The following is a 14,601-nucleotide window of genomic DNA, read 5'->3' as shown; positions in this document are numbered from 1 at the left end:
TGAAGAGAACAAAACGGATTAAAAACTACAAACATATTATTACTTAGGAGTTTCTGTTGGTTTTTTTCTTGTTGTTGGTTGGTGGGTTTTGTTTGGGGGGGTGGGGTGGGGTTGTTTGGCTTTGTTTTTTAAATATCATTACAGAGTTACAATTCCAAGAAAAAGGATTAACTCACTTCCCATTTCTAATCAACTTACTTTCTTCCTCCATAGATGTTCTCTCACTGTCCAAGCCCTTTAGTTAAATGCAGTGAAAATCTTAGAATTCACTCATCTGGAGTGAAGAAACAAGGAAGAGACAAGTCTGAGTGAAACAGAAACATTCATAGCTAAAATTCATATTGCTTAGTGATATGTTTTGCTGATTTACATAATGGCTGAAGTTGGAAGGGACCTTTGGAGGTCATCTTGTCCAATCCTCCCTGCTCAAGCAGGACCACCTACAACAGGTTGCCCAGCATCCTGTCTAGACAGTTTCTGAATATCTCCAATGTGATTGACTCCAAAACCTTCCTGGGCAACCTGTGCCAATGCTCAAGCACCCTCACAGTGTGGTGTTCTCAAAAGCCAAACCACCACAGTGTGACTGAGAAACACCACAGTGTAGTGTTTCTCAAAACACAAAAAAATGTTTTCTGATGTTCAGACGGTGCCTCCTGTGTTTCAGTTTGTGCCCACTGCCACTGCTCCTGTCACTGAGCACCACTGAAAGGAGTCTGGCTCTGTCTTCTTTGCACCCTCCTTTCAGGTATTTTTACACACAGACGACATCCCCTCAAGCCTTTTCTTCTCTAGGCAGAAGAGCCTCAGCTCTCTCAGCCTCTCCTCACAGGAGAGATGGTCCAGTCCCTTTATCATCTTTGAGGCCCTATGCTGGACTTTAGTATGTCCCTGTCTCTCTTGTAGTGCAGAGCCCAAAACTGGCCACAGAACATCGTGTGTGGCCCCACCAGAACCGAGTAGAGGGGAAGGATCTTTTCCCTCAACCTGCTGCGTACTTTGCCTAATGCAACCCAGGATACTGTTTGCCTGGTATCCTCACCAAGGTCCTCTTCTGCCAAGCTGCTTTGCCACTGGGTGGTCCTTAGCATGCACTGGTGCATGGGGTGGTTCTTCCCCAGGTAGAGAACCTGGCACTTCCCTTTGTTGAACTTCATAAGGTGTCCGTCAGTCCATTTTTCCAGCTTGTCAAGGTTCCTCTGGATGGCAGCACAAGCCTCTGGCATATCAGCCATTCAGTTTTATGTCATCAGCATCCTTGCTGAGCGTGCACTCTGCTGATGAGGAAGCGATCCCCTCAAACTCCAGAAGTGGGGTTTAAATCAAAAATACAAAAAAGTGCACATACCAAAGAATCTTCAGTTCTTTATCAGTAGCAATAACACGTGGTTATTGTTCCAAACTATTATTCGTTAAAAAAAAGTATTTACTGGAATTGAAAGGGAGAGAGGCAGGGTTAACAAACCTCTTGGGACTTTTCAGTCACTTTTAGTTACGAACTGAAAGAGGCTTAAATTTTTGCAAAGGCCGATCAGGTGAAAAGATCAATTTGGTAATCCTGTTGAGGGAGCTAAAAGTACTGTTCAGTATTAAAAACTAAGAAGCAATATGAAACAGGAATAAATAGCCAGATATTGCTGACAAAAAACTACATAGCAAATGAAAGAATGCTCTATATTAGGATCACTGTTTGATGCATTTATTAAATCGAAAGGAAGCAACTGAAGACCATGATCCTCACTCTGTACTCTTAGAAAGAACATGTGAGGCACAACTATGCTTAAATTGTAGCAGAGTAAAAACAAGTGTATGGAGGAGAGTAGGACAGAAAATCAGTTCATAAATTACTTTGGACTCATCTAAACATTCAAGCAATTCAGAATTTCATATAACAAAAGGAAAAAAAAGTAAACAAATTAGGTTACACATAAGACAAACTAGATAATAAAACATTCAGTCCTCCAGGCTAAAGCCTGAACAATCAGATGAGCTATATGGTAATTTGTTCATTAACCTTTACAATCTATGTACCATGACCCACTCGAACCAAGAATGGAGGTACAAATGCAAACCAGGAAGAAGACTGCCTGTTGTCAGTAAATTCTAACATTATCTATGTGCCGTTCTAAATGTCAACATCTAATCAAGCCTAATCTATTATTGATTTTCTCTTTTGTTTTCAAAATATCCATCTGTGGCACCAATTTCCATCATTTTTTATTTCTTGAGACACATCTCTCAAGTATAAAATACTTCCATCAGACTATAGCTATTAAAAATAATTTCCTAATTTGATGGAAACCCACCAATGCTAAGGTTTCAGGACATTGCTTAAAATCAAAACTATTCATTACAAAATTAGTAAGGTAAATTATTAGTAGTAAATAGGCTAAGCATTACTGGAACTTTGGATGTACTGTGTCAACAACAGGTGTGCCATGAGAAAGGAAAAAAAATGGGAAACTGTTTACAAGCGTGACTTTCATTCTAACTATGGTTAGGCTCACGTTACTTAACTCTCTCATCTTACAACACAGTTTCTTAGCTTTTCAACATTTTACATACTAAAATATTCTATGCAAACCCTATGTTAAAAGTGGAATTCTACAAAAACAAACAAACAAAACTGTTCAAACATTTCCAAGAGCAAAACAAGGGAAAGTATGTTTTCCATCTTTACTTAAAGAACACTCACATTTCTGTGATTTAAAGCATCTTGATAGACATTCACTGATGTCCTTTGCTGTAAATTCACATTTAACCAAACTGAACACGTTCACTATAGCAATCTGAAATTTTGGCACTGCCAAAACTTATCTGTGCTCAGCATATTCTATTCTTAACAGAATTTATGTATCAATGTGACTGTCCTGATACTGTTACCACAGAGCAACTAAGCATACTCCTTACTAAGATCGTGAGGCTGCGTAAGATGGTCCTTTCACTGTATCTTCTGGCTTCCAAGTCAACAAGTACAAAAAGCTTTCACCTGTATTCTCTCATCTCGCACAGAGCTCAGAGAGAGTAGAAGGTACAAGGAAGATAAGCATCCTAAATGAAATGCAGCAAAATAAGGAATGGAATAATGAGAAACAAAACAACCACACAAACAAACAAAAACAAAACAAAAAACAACAAAACCAAGAAACCAACCAAACAAAAAAAACAAAAGCAAAATAAACAAACAAAAAAGAAACTGTGCACATTGATGGACAGACGCCAACTAGCAGAAGAATAAGGTTAAGAAAAGTAAAAAGAGGAAAGGGAAGGACAACCAAAGTAATAAAAAGAGCCACCAAATGGCAGGTCATAACCATTAGAGCTCTTATGCAACCTAGAGAGGAAAACCCTGGTGTGTGACCTGAGAATGAACTTATTTTTCTTGCAAGTTTCAAAATCCCTTTGCTGCTTAAGATTATCTAAGGGCAAGGCACATGCCTGCATTACCATCTAACACTCATGCCATGGAAGATGGCCTCTTTCTAACTTTAAGTACTTCAAATGATTCAGTAGAGGATTACACTGTCAATCTAAATAAGCCATCATCCTACATGAATAGGAAGAGAGAAAAAAAATGAACTCTTTAAAATATAAAAATTGCAGTAGGAAAGGAAATTTCATATTAATTACATTTTTACAATAATGGGATTAGCAAGTCTTACACATAAAAGTTAGGAAAAGCCAGAAGTGAAGCAGTCACCATGGCTCACAGCCTACATCCAAGATAGCTGGTTTCCAAGACTGTAGAGCCAAACAGCATCATATGAACCAGCTGGGCAAGGCTTCTGCTGGAGGACTGAGGCTTTGACTGCAGGAAGGTTGTGAACAAACCAAGCGCACAAAATGGCAAGAAATTTTCAGATCTTTAATTTGTGTGGTACAAATCCACTTCATCCGCATTCACCATTTTGATAAACTGAGTTTGGATAGATCACAGATTTTTAAAATATGAACAAAATGTTCCTAGCAGAAAACTACTTCCTTGTACAGGAAGAAAAAAAAAGAGTTTACCTGAAGACTACACTGAAAACCAAGATGTTATATCTACCTCTGCCACCTACCTCTCAGCACACGAAAAACTATTTCCTTGCAATATCCAGTGGGTGTCATGAAGTCATCACCTAAGCAAAAAGCTTCGGCCTTTACGTCTTCTCCTTATTTCAGTGGTTATAAAGACATAGAAGGCTTGCTCAAAAGAATATTGAGAAAAATAATAGTTTTAAAGAGATTCAACAAGGACAAAATAACTCTGTGTGCAGCCTGATGTTTGCACAGAGCCATGTATTAAACAATGGCAGTTGAGAAATGTTAGATTCCTTCTAACCACTAGTTAACATTTCTCTACACTAGACGAGATGGCCTTGAGATAGCCTATAGAAAAACAGAATAACAACATTGTATTCATCTGCATCAGAGGAACCATTAATGTGACATGGAATACCATCTGATTTCCTGGTTGAATTTACAATCCCAGATTTCTTCAGAACTAGTTTTTATATAATACATCTCTCTAGTAGACTTTTTTCCTTGTATACAGAGGCATTCCTCTGCCTTTGAATACAACACATTTTTATCACTTCCAATATACACCATTTTACAAAGGCAAATTTTTACCCTTAGCATAAGATGTTTCTGTATATTTCTTAAAGAAGGAAATTAAGCTAATTATTTCTGAAAATTTTAGTCTGGAAATCAGTAATTTAATCATGTTATTCATGACATACCAAAACCACAGGGTAACATTCCTACTGTTGTCTCAGCAGCAGCAGAGTCTGGGTTTCCATTGCATCTGATGGCAGCCTGAGTGCAAATTTGGCTGAGAAGCCCATAGGTGCCACACTTCTCTCGCCTTTTATGAGAATGTAACAAGGTGGATGGATGATGGCAGAGCAGTGGATGTGGTCTACCTTGACTTCAGCAAAGCCTTTGACACAGTCTCCCATAGCATCCTAGTTGCTAAATTGAGGAGGGGTGGTCTGGACAATAGAGTAGTGAGGTGGGTTGCAAACTGGCTTAAGGAGAGATGCCAGAGAGTGGTAGTCAATGGTGCGGAGTCTAGTTGGAGGCCAGTATCTAGCGGAGTGCCTCAGGGGTCAGTACTGGGGCCAATATTATTCAATATATTCATTAACGATTTGGACGAGGGAATTGAGTGTACTATCAGCAAGTTTGTTGATAACACTAAGCTGGGAGGAGTGCCTGACATGCCAGAAGGCTGTGCTGCCATCCAGCGGGACCTGGACAGGCTGGAGAGTTGGGCGGGGAATAACCTGATGAAATTTAACAAGGGAAAGTGTAGGGTCCTGCATCTGGGCAGGAAAAACCCCAGGTTCCAGTACAGGTTGGGGAATGACCTGTTAGAGAGCAGTGCAGAGGAAAGGGACCTGGGGGTCCTGGTGGACAGCAGGATGACCATGAGCCAGCACTGTGCCCTTGTGGCCAGGAAGGCCAATGGCATCCTGGAGTGTATTAGAAGGGGGGTGGTTAGTAGATCGAGAGAGGTTCTCCTTTCCCTCTACTCCTCCCTGGTGAGAACCCATCTGTAGTATTGTGTCCAGTTCTGGGCCCCTCAGTTCAAGAAGGACAGGGAACTCCTGGAGAGAGTCCAGCGTAGGGCAACAAAGATGATTAAGGGAGTGGAGCACCTCCCTTATGAAGAAAGGCTGAGGGAGCTGGGTCTCTTTAGTTTGGAGGAGACTAAGGGGGGACCTTATTAATGTCTGTAAGTATATAAAAGGTGAGTGCCATGAGGATGGAGCCAGGCTCTTCTCGGTGGCAAACAATGACAGGACAAGGGGTAATGGGATCAAGTTGAACACAAGAGGTTCCACTTAAATTTGAGAAGAAACTTCTTCTCAGTGAGGGTGATGGAGCACTGGAACAGGCTGCCCAGGGGGGTTGTGGAGTCTCCTTCCCTGGAGACATTCAAGACCCGCCTGGACATGTTCCTGTGTGACCTCATCTAGGCATTCCTGCTCTGGTAGGGGGACTGGACTAGATGATCTTCTGAGGTCCCTTCCAATCCCAAACATACTGTGATATTGTGATACTGTGATCATGTTTCATCATTCCTAAATACTAACAGTATTCATATTTACCTAAACTAAATGTTCCTCTAATAAATAAAGTCCACTAAACTGAATTACTAAATCTAACATAAGCCTGGGAGTGGGTGTTCCTGCTGTATCATTCTGGCAAGTGAGCGTTTAGCAACTTCAGCAATACAAACAAAAGCAATCTAATAGAGACAATAGCTTACATTTTCCTTACTTTCACCTTCAAAGATCTTCAGCAGCCAGACACAACAGAGCATTAAGGACTATGCCGTTTTATACGGTCCCACTTTGTTCAGCAGAAAGTGCTGGATTCAAACCACATTTTGAAACATGAATCCGTCATCCAGATGCTTTTTATTCAATCAATTTTCAAGAATAAAGAACAGAAGCACCATGAAAAGAAGGCTTGGTGTCCCTTCATATTTTTTATATGTCCAAAATATATTTGAATGATTAAATTTTAATTTTTAGCAGAATTTTTCCTATAGAATTTGATTTTAAACCAGTAGCTGGAACCCACTGGGAGAACTGGCCTGGGTGATTTCAGACAGATAATTCCTTTTACTGAGATTAAAATGCTAGTGCATGATTTTACAGAATGCTTTCTAATTCATTCTTTTATTCCTTTAAGCTAAGAAGCAACCAGCAGCCAGAGAATACAAATTACAGCAGCAAGTGCACTCTAACCAAGGGTCCTCAGCCAAGACAAATCACTCATTACATGCATCAATGAGACTGTTTGCTATATGTGACTTTTCCCCTTTTGTTCTAGGTGCAGAAGCCATTAAATGGATTGAGACGCCAGGGCTTCCAGTAAATACACCTTTTACTATGTCCTCATTCTGTATGTGTACCTTCACAGTGTTTGTTACAGATGGTGTCTACTGCCTACTTCTTGCATAGAAGTGACATAGTGCTGATTTTATTCCAAGCTAAAACCTGTATAATTTCAAAAACCTGTTACCATGGAGGAATGCTGTATGATTCTAAATGCAGTTAACATACTTGTATGTTAAAAAGTTCACTCTGGATTGCTATGCTTGTGTTAGTGCCTCTTTCAGAAGTATTGCCTGTGCTCTCCAGCAGAGCTGCACTAACCTGTGAGGAGCTGCTGTGCACCCAGCCCTCACTAATCTGCTATTGCTCTTCTTGGAGAACCTGTAGGCAAATAGGAGTTGCCTTCAAAGACACAACAATAAAAATGAGAATGTAGAGAAGTATTATGTTGTGGGTGAGACAAAATCAGAAAAAAAGATTCCTACTGAGTATGAAAAACTTTAAGGGTTTTTGGTTTGGGTTTTGTTGGGATGGTTTGGGGTAGTTTTGAGGTTTTTTGTGGTTTTGTTTGTCTGGAGTTTTTTGTTTGTTAGTGTTGGGGGTTTTGGCTTGGGTTGTTGGTTGGTTGGTTGGGGTTTTTTGGTCTGTGGTGTTTTTTTTTTAGTACAATGGAGTAGCAAACTTCCGGTATCCACATAAAACAAGCAGGATTAATTGAGGTGACTTCTCTTTAATGCCTATCTATTTTGAACAGACTTGTTCTTAGAAGTGGGAAAGATCAATAGCCTCCCTACACACACACCCACACACACCCACAAAAAGAGTGTTACAAGACCAATAATGAGAGCATCCTTGGACTAGTATAAGGATTACTGAAATAAATGGTAGACTCGAAGACTAACTAAGGAGATTACAAGAGAAATGAACCAGCTGAAGATAACTTCACTGTTAAATTTTACAGGTGTTTGTATGGTCTGGAAATATTCTGGAGTTACAACAGAAGACGGAGTGATGATTACTTTAAGGAATAAGTACAGAAATTGAAAGAAGTTTTTACAAATGCACTTTTAAGCCCTAAAAATAACAACAAAACATAGATCTTCCAGTTAACAGCTCATACAAATCCACTCCAAGTAAGAAGAAACAAGCATTATCAGAAAAGTTCTGGATTTTTACACAACAAGACAATTTAACAAAACAAAAACTGATAAGGAAATGGCACTCAACAATTAGAAAGTAATCTAAAAGAAAGGTTTGAGGAATCATTTTCTCATAAAGTTGAGTAAGTTGATTTGTATAGACAAGAAAGAAATCCTGCAAACCATTTCACATTTTTATCACAATTTATCAATTCCAACACCTTATCATAAAGATTGGCACACCATTTACAGATTCAAAATCAGCTTCTGAAGATGTAGTGTTCACAACAGATTTTTTTTGTTGAACTCTCCTGCATGACAACATGGGTCCCAGAGGTCAGGATGGATTTTGGACAAATAATTTATTTCCCTACTTCTCTATTTCCAAACTATTTATCATTCTGTCTCTGTGACACAGAGTTCAGTATGTTAACAGGGATAACAAACAAAAGGCCAGCCTCTTCTTTGTGTCAACATCAAGTCAGAGAAATCCACTGATCCTAATGGAAACATTCCATCTTACACACACAGTTGGAATAGGCATATATCCTAACAAAGTTATTCTACATTGGGGAATAAGAACAATAAAATGCTTCTCACACTGCACGTGTATATCAGTTTCCATAATCAAGATGGCTAATCAGTTAAAGGAGATTTTAAACATGTCAAGGCTGTTCACTTTAAAAAAATGTAGCCAAACAACTGGATATTAACCTACTCTAAATCTTACTGACAAACAACTTACTTTACTTTTCTAAAATGCTCAAGTGAAAAGTCTTAACATCAGATACCCTAAACAAATCCTCAAGTAGAGTTCATATCTAAGTAATTAGATCTATATAATCAGATCCAAAAACACGTGTCTGGAAGCACAGAGCGCATCTCCATAAGAAAAAAACCTTAATTTCCTGCATGTCTTTTTCTTCTCTTATTTGTAAACTATTTGACTTGCCAAAAGAAGGTAAGTCTGGTCAAAAATTAACTGTTACGTTCACAGGAGGATAAGAATGGTCATCCTGGATCTAACCCAAGGTATATCTGCTCCGCTACTGAAGGCTGGTTTGAGCACAGCCAGCAGCGGATGCTTCAAACAGGACCTCAGAAGAGTGGGCAGATGCGGTACAGTCGTCTCCTCTGCGCTGATATCAGTCTGGTTTCCAGGAACTACGCTGGCTTGCTTCCTAACACAGACAAGATGCTGGCGGAAACTGAAAACACTGATCTCTGAATAAATCATGAGAGATGGAAAAAACACTGCTCACTAACTGTCAACTCTTCAGTTTACTTTTCCATACTTCCTTATAACACGTAGCTTAAATTTCGACTGGCTTCCTTTCTGAGCAAAGCCAAGCTGCACACTTTTGGAAACTCTTCAGTTTCTCTGTAGTGTTTTCACATCCTCCAATTACATGTGAACTCCCATACTGACTTGGTTTTAAAATAGATCTGCTTGAGCAATAAATTTTTTAATTTTTAATATTTACATACCAATCATTCATCCAAAAAAAATTAACAAAATACTCCAACACCATTCAACACTGCCGAACAGAATACCAGGAATATATTATGAAGCATCAACTTCAAATCCCTCCATCTCATACTTAAAATATACAAGTCAAGTCTTTTGGGTAACAAGTCATTTCATGCATATCTACAATTGCAGAGGTTCCAAAGTTGCCATTATCACTCCAGTCTATAAGAATGTGGGCCATAGGCATAAAAATATTTTTAAAAATTTCTTAATAGCTTGAAACAGAACTATGATTTTGCTCATGAATTTACCTACACACTTAAAAGGGAATGACATACTTTTACTGCAATAGTTTTGTTTCTTTAATTTTATCATTTTTCCATATTGAGGTAAATGCTCGTACAAAATTCTAGTTGGACAAGAGAACAGCAGAATCCACCAGGACAAGCATGGTACAGGGAGCAGCACACTTTTCTTCACAGTACTTTAAATCCACAAAGTAAGAGATATCTCCTAGCAGTAAGACATCAGTTTCATTCAGAGAGAACTTCAGTTTCTACAGACACTTAGTCCTTGGTCTCCTTATTGCTACACGAAAGTTCCAAGTGCAGTATTCAGGAGTGCTTATGTGTGATGGATTGCACTTACCTAAAAATAAATATATGAATAAAAATAAGCCAACTTCTTTGAACTGATGAATAACCGAAGGTCATTAGTAATCTGAGATTCTAACACCAGAATCAAAAAGCTTTATTACCTCCTTTGGGTTATCCAATTTACATCAAGTGTAATCATTGAGAAAATAAAGGCTATACAAATTTTGAAACTGACATTTGACATTATTTCTTCCCTCATTTTTTCGAAAGAGGAAAAAAATTAGTACAGGTGCCTTTCAGAAAGAAGCATAAAAAGACCAACCGTGCACAACCTGACAAGATGTATCAATACCTGGTAAATGAAAAAACAAGAACTTCTTTCTACAGTTCACTGATAGAAGTAACACCTTATAAACTCCACAAGTTTTAGCGTTTACGTTGGTAATTAATTTTCTGGTGACATACAATGGCAGATACAGCTTAAAGGAAGTCAGGGTACAAAAATTGTTTCTGGTTTACATACACGTGGAAACACACATGCCTGCTTGTTGAGCACAGGATACCATCGAACCTGATGTGATCTTTATCTTAAAAGTTCATACATGGTTTGCACAAAGAAGTTCACGGCTCAGAAGTTATTATCTGTATTTTTATGTTTGAGAGTAATTGCCCAATTCATTGTGTTCTGGCAACCAAACAACAAACCTAAAACACAGACTAAAATCTTGCATAATAATGCAACTTGTTCATAACTGGATGTCATGGACAATTAACGAAAATTTAGACGAACATGCAAGCACTCACCCTACATCACTAATTGAGGCTTATGTTTCAAGCAGTTCTGTTTCAGACTGCAGCAGTACATTGCTCCTATGCAGCACCACGGCGTTGCCTACCCACAGGGTTTTTCTTAGCAGTAAAAACTAGCCCTTGGCATGGGCATAATATAGTTTTGAACTTACTGCTCCATTAAGATTAATAAATTCACTTTACTGTCAATAGCATTGTTTGTGTCTGCCCTGCTACAGACACTGTAAGATACTATGCACTGATTTACTAGGTGAAGAATGACAACCTAAGAGTCTTGGAACTATACCTAAATATATATATATATATATATATATATATATATATATATATATATATATATCTGTTTGGAGGGAAAAAAAAATTAATCCAAACATACTAATAATTTATAAGACTACAATATATTAATTATCTGAAAAACCCTCTTTAATAACAGGAAAGAAACCATTAAGGATTAAGTGGAAGGACTGTTTACTGAGTCAGATTAATAAATTTATTCTCCTTCCACATTTTTCCACCAAACAATCAAGAAACCCAAAAAACCCACATCCCTTTGCAATTTAGTATTAATGCTGGTATGTTTGTAAATACTACAAGAAGACCAAATATATCAGATAGAAAAGACAAGCTAAGCTATAATTATAATTATTATTTATGAAAACCTGACAGTAATTATTGCATTCTTCCTACAACGACATTCAAAAATACCACCTTATGAAAATTTAAGAGATTTTTTTTTCCTCAGTTAGTTGCATAAGATTTCAAAAAACTCTTCACAGCTGGGATTCCAAATGTTAGTAGCTTACACATTCAAGCTTTTACACAATGGGCAACTTCTCATTTTCTTCCATGCAATTCTTGGATTTAGAGAAAGTCATAATTAAAAGTAGACTCTCTTGCTAGCATTTTATTAATTGGCTGGGGTGTGCATTTTCAAGCACCTATATTAATTCAGTAAATTTTCAGTTCACATGTGTTTTGTTGAGTTATATATTATTTGACTTCTATCATACAATGACAGAACCAAACAGGTCACTCACTTTATTGGAAGTTTTGAAACGAGGTGCAGAGAGAGAAGTTATTCAGAAATTAGGTAATTCAGTACTCTACGCAGCCAATACCTCAATACCTGAACTTGTGAAAAGTTATATCAACATGAAAAACACACTTCATCTTTGACAGATTTTTCTTTGGGCTAAGCATTGTGGTAACTATTTTCCCCATTTTTCACCTGCTTTTTTAAACACTATTTAAATAGTACTAATTTAACTCCAGGAGTATCTAATAATAGTTTAGAAATCTAATCTAACTTGCATTACTCAATGCAAATTCTTTACCTTTGATGTATACAGTGTGTCTTGGTTATTCTGTAACACATGCAAATAGATTTTTTTAAACTGCATTCATGTGTCTTGTCAGGCCTTGCAGTATTGTAGTCTGCACTAATGAGAGTGACATAAAAGGAAAACTGTTGTGCTATTGTGGAAATCTGATGTCTTCAAAGACATGAGTAAGGGCAAAACCTAATACAGTATTGACATGACGGTATGTTACACAATTCACAACTGAAATTATTAATCATATTTAGTTCAGAAGAGGTAAAGGAATAATACTAAACTTGCAATGTCCCTGCCATAACTGACCCTGATTGTTCAGGGTGTTTGTGGCAATACTATCTGATCCTGTTTTCTACAGATTTTATTCTCTCTTCTTACTGTTACTTATATAGATACAAGGAAAACTGAAAATGGATTGTAAACATAAGTGTGAAAACATTAACTATATATTTGACGGTACTCCATGACTAAAACCAGTTTTCTCTGATCATTACTTTCCACCATTCCATTTTCTGTGCCCCTTTAAATAACAGTAAAACAAATTCTGTCAGAAGCAATATTTAGTGCTACCCTTCAGTACCCATATTTCCACTCATACCACACTAAAATCCCACAACACGAAACCTAAATTGTTCAAAAATAGTATTAAAACTAGCGAAGACTCTCCTAATTTGGGAATAGATGCATCCTACATCCTCTGCAACCTGAGAGATGTACATTAAACAAATAGCTCAAGAAATACTCTGCTCTATCCAGATGTTCGATAACATAACATGATGTTTCACAATCGGTTATGGATTTCTTCCAGTTCGTCCTAACAAAATTTTATATCTGCTGGACGTGCTATGCGTTTATATTTTTACTTTTCTAAATAGGATGATTCCCTTAATCCAGAGGCATTTTTCTTAAACGCACACTTTACAACCTGAAGAATTAAAATACTGTCTTTATTAAGACCTGATGACCATGCATGTGTGACAAAGATTTTAAATGCGATTTTTTTCGGACAATCAGACCGTGGCACGTAAAAATTGGGTGTTAATGACAGTCAGGCACCTGCCAACAGCCCGCTGAAGAGCAGCAGTTTCCCTTAACTCGCGCTGAGCTCACTCAAACCCATTCTAAAGACGCTTTGCGTCCGGCAAGAGTAAAGTAAACCTTAAAACCACATTTCAAGTAAAAAGATGCCACTGCTCCATCGCCCCGGGAGGTAATTTCCGGTTACCTACAGTTCAGCAGATCAGTCACAAACCCCGGCGGCAAGGGGTGACTGTAGAGAGCCCGCGGGCGCCCCAGCGTTATTTCCCTGCCCCGGCGCCGCTCGGCGGGGGACGGCACCTCGCCCCTCCCGGGGACACCGCCCAGGGAGGGGGGACAGCAGCAGAGCCCCCACACTCCCCTATCCCCAAACATCCAACTTTTGCGGGGTGGCGGGTACAGGCGGCAGGAAGGGGTGGCCGCCGACCGGCCGCGGCGCCCGGCTCCGCGCTCCCTCTGCCCTCTCAGCAGCCGGGAGGGGTCGGCGAGAGCATCGCAGCCGCTTAATGAGCGCCTCAACACCCAGACAGCCGCCACAGACACCACCCCGCTTCCCCGGACCGGGCGGCGCTGCCAGGCACAGGTGCGGAGCCCCCTCCCCGCCAACGGCCGGCCCCGGCCCCTCGCACTCCGCGGCCCCCGGAAAGTTGTCGGAGTCCGTCCGTACCGCATTCCCCGGCCCCGCGGCCGCCCTTACCGTGGTTGCTGGCGACGTGACCGGCGGCGGCGGGGCGCGCTGTTAGCAGGGGGAGGAAGAAGCCGACTCTCCAGAGCAATCCCCTCACCTCACAACACCCCATGGCTGGTGACCGCCGAAGGCCCCTAGTCCTCGGCCCGCCGAGGCTCCCCGTCCTCCTTCAGGCCAGCGGGGAACGCCGCCGCGGCGTCCCCGCCCGCCGGGGTCCGGAGCGGCCCGGCGGGCTGCTCTGCCTGCACTGCCGCCCGCGGCTGTCCGGGCCGGGGCGGGCGCATCCACCGGCGGGGTCCCGGGGCACGGCGGCGGCCCGGAGAGCGAGGGCGAGGGGGGGCGCCGAGAGCCCCCGCTGCCGCCCTGTCGCGAGGGGCGGCGGCGCTGGGAGCGCTCCGGCAACTTCGAGGCGGTGATGGGGGTCGCACCCCGCTTCCTCCGCCGGCTCCGGCCGGTGGCACCTTCAGCCCCGCAGAAAGGCCCCCAGCAGCTTCAGCAGCCTCCTCCGCGGGAGCAGCCTCCTCCCCCGTCCGCGCCGCACGGGCCCCCGCATCCCCGGCCAGCGGCACCGCCGAGGGGATTCAGTTTCCCACGGTGGAGGGTCTCGCCCCCGCCGCCCAGCTCCTGAGGGGAAAGGGGGAGAAGGGCCGGGCGCCTCCTCACGCTCCTGAAGACATCAAGGAAACTTGCGG

At 40.9% G+C, this 14,601-nt stretch overlaps 1 protein-coding gene across 6 annotated transcripts in view; it reads right to left on the bottom strand.

The window, feature by feature from the left end:
* Nucleotides 1-14,115, bottom strand: part of EPHA6 (EPH receptor A6) — a 492,663-nt gene extending 478,548 nt beyond the window's left edge. For 5 of the 6 annotated variants that reach the window (XM_065853097.2, XM_065853115.2, XM_065853107.2 and 2 more), the window contains exon 1: nt 13,919-14,115. In XM_065853097.2, coding sequence (XP_065709169.1) covers nt 13,919-14,021 — 103 coding nt within the window. In that variant the 5' untranslated portion in view covers nt 14,022-14,115. The remainder of the gene's footprint in view (nt 1-13,918) is intronic. The other variant, XM_071813915.1, reaches the window with a different exon arrangement.
* Between the last annotated feature and the right edge of the window lie 486 nt (nt 14,116-14,601).

This window comes from Patagioenas fasciata, chromosome 1, assembly GCF_037038585.1.
Source record: "Patagioenas fasciata isolate bPatFas1 chromosome 1, bPatFas1.hap1, whole genome shotgun sequence".
Classification (NCBI taxonomy): Eukaryota; Metazoa; Chordata; class Aves; order Columbiformes; family Columbidae; genus Patagioenas; species Patagioenas fasciata.
This window is presented reverse-complemented; position numbering and strand designations above follow the sequence as displayed.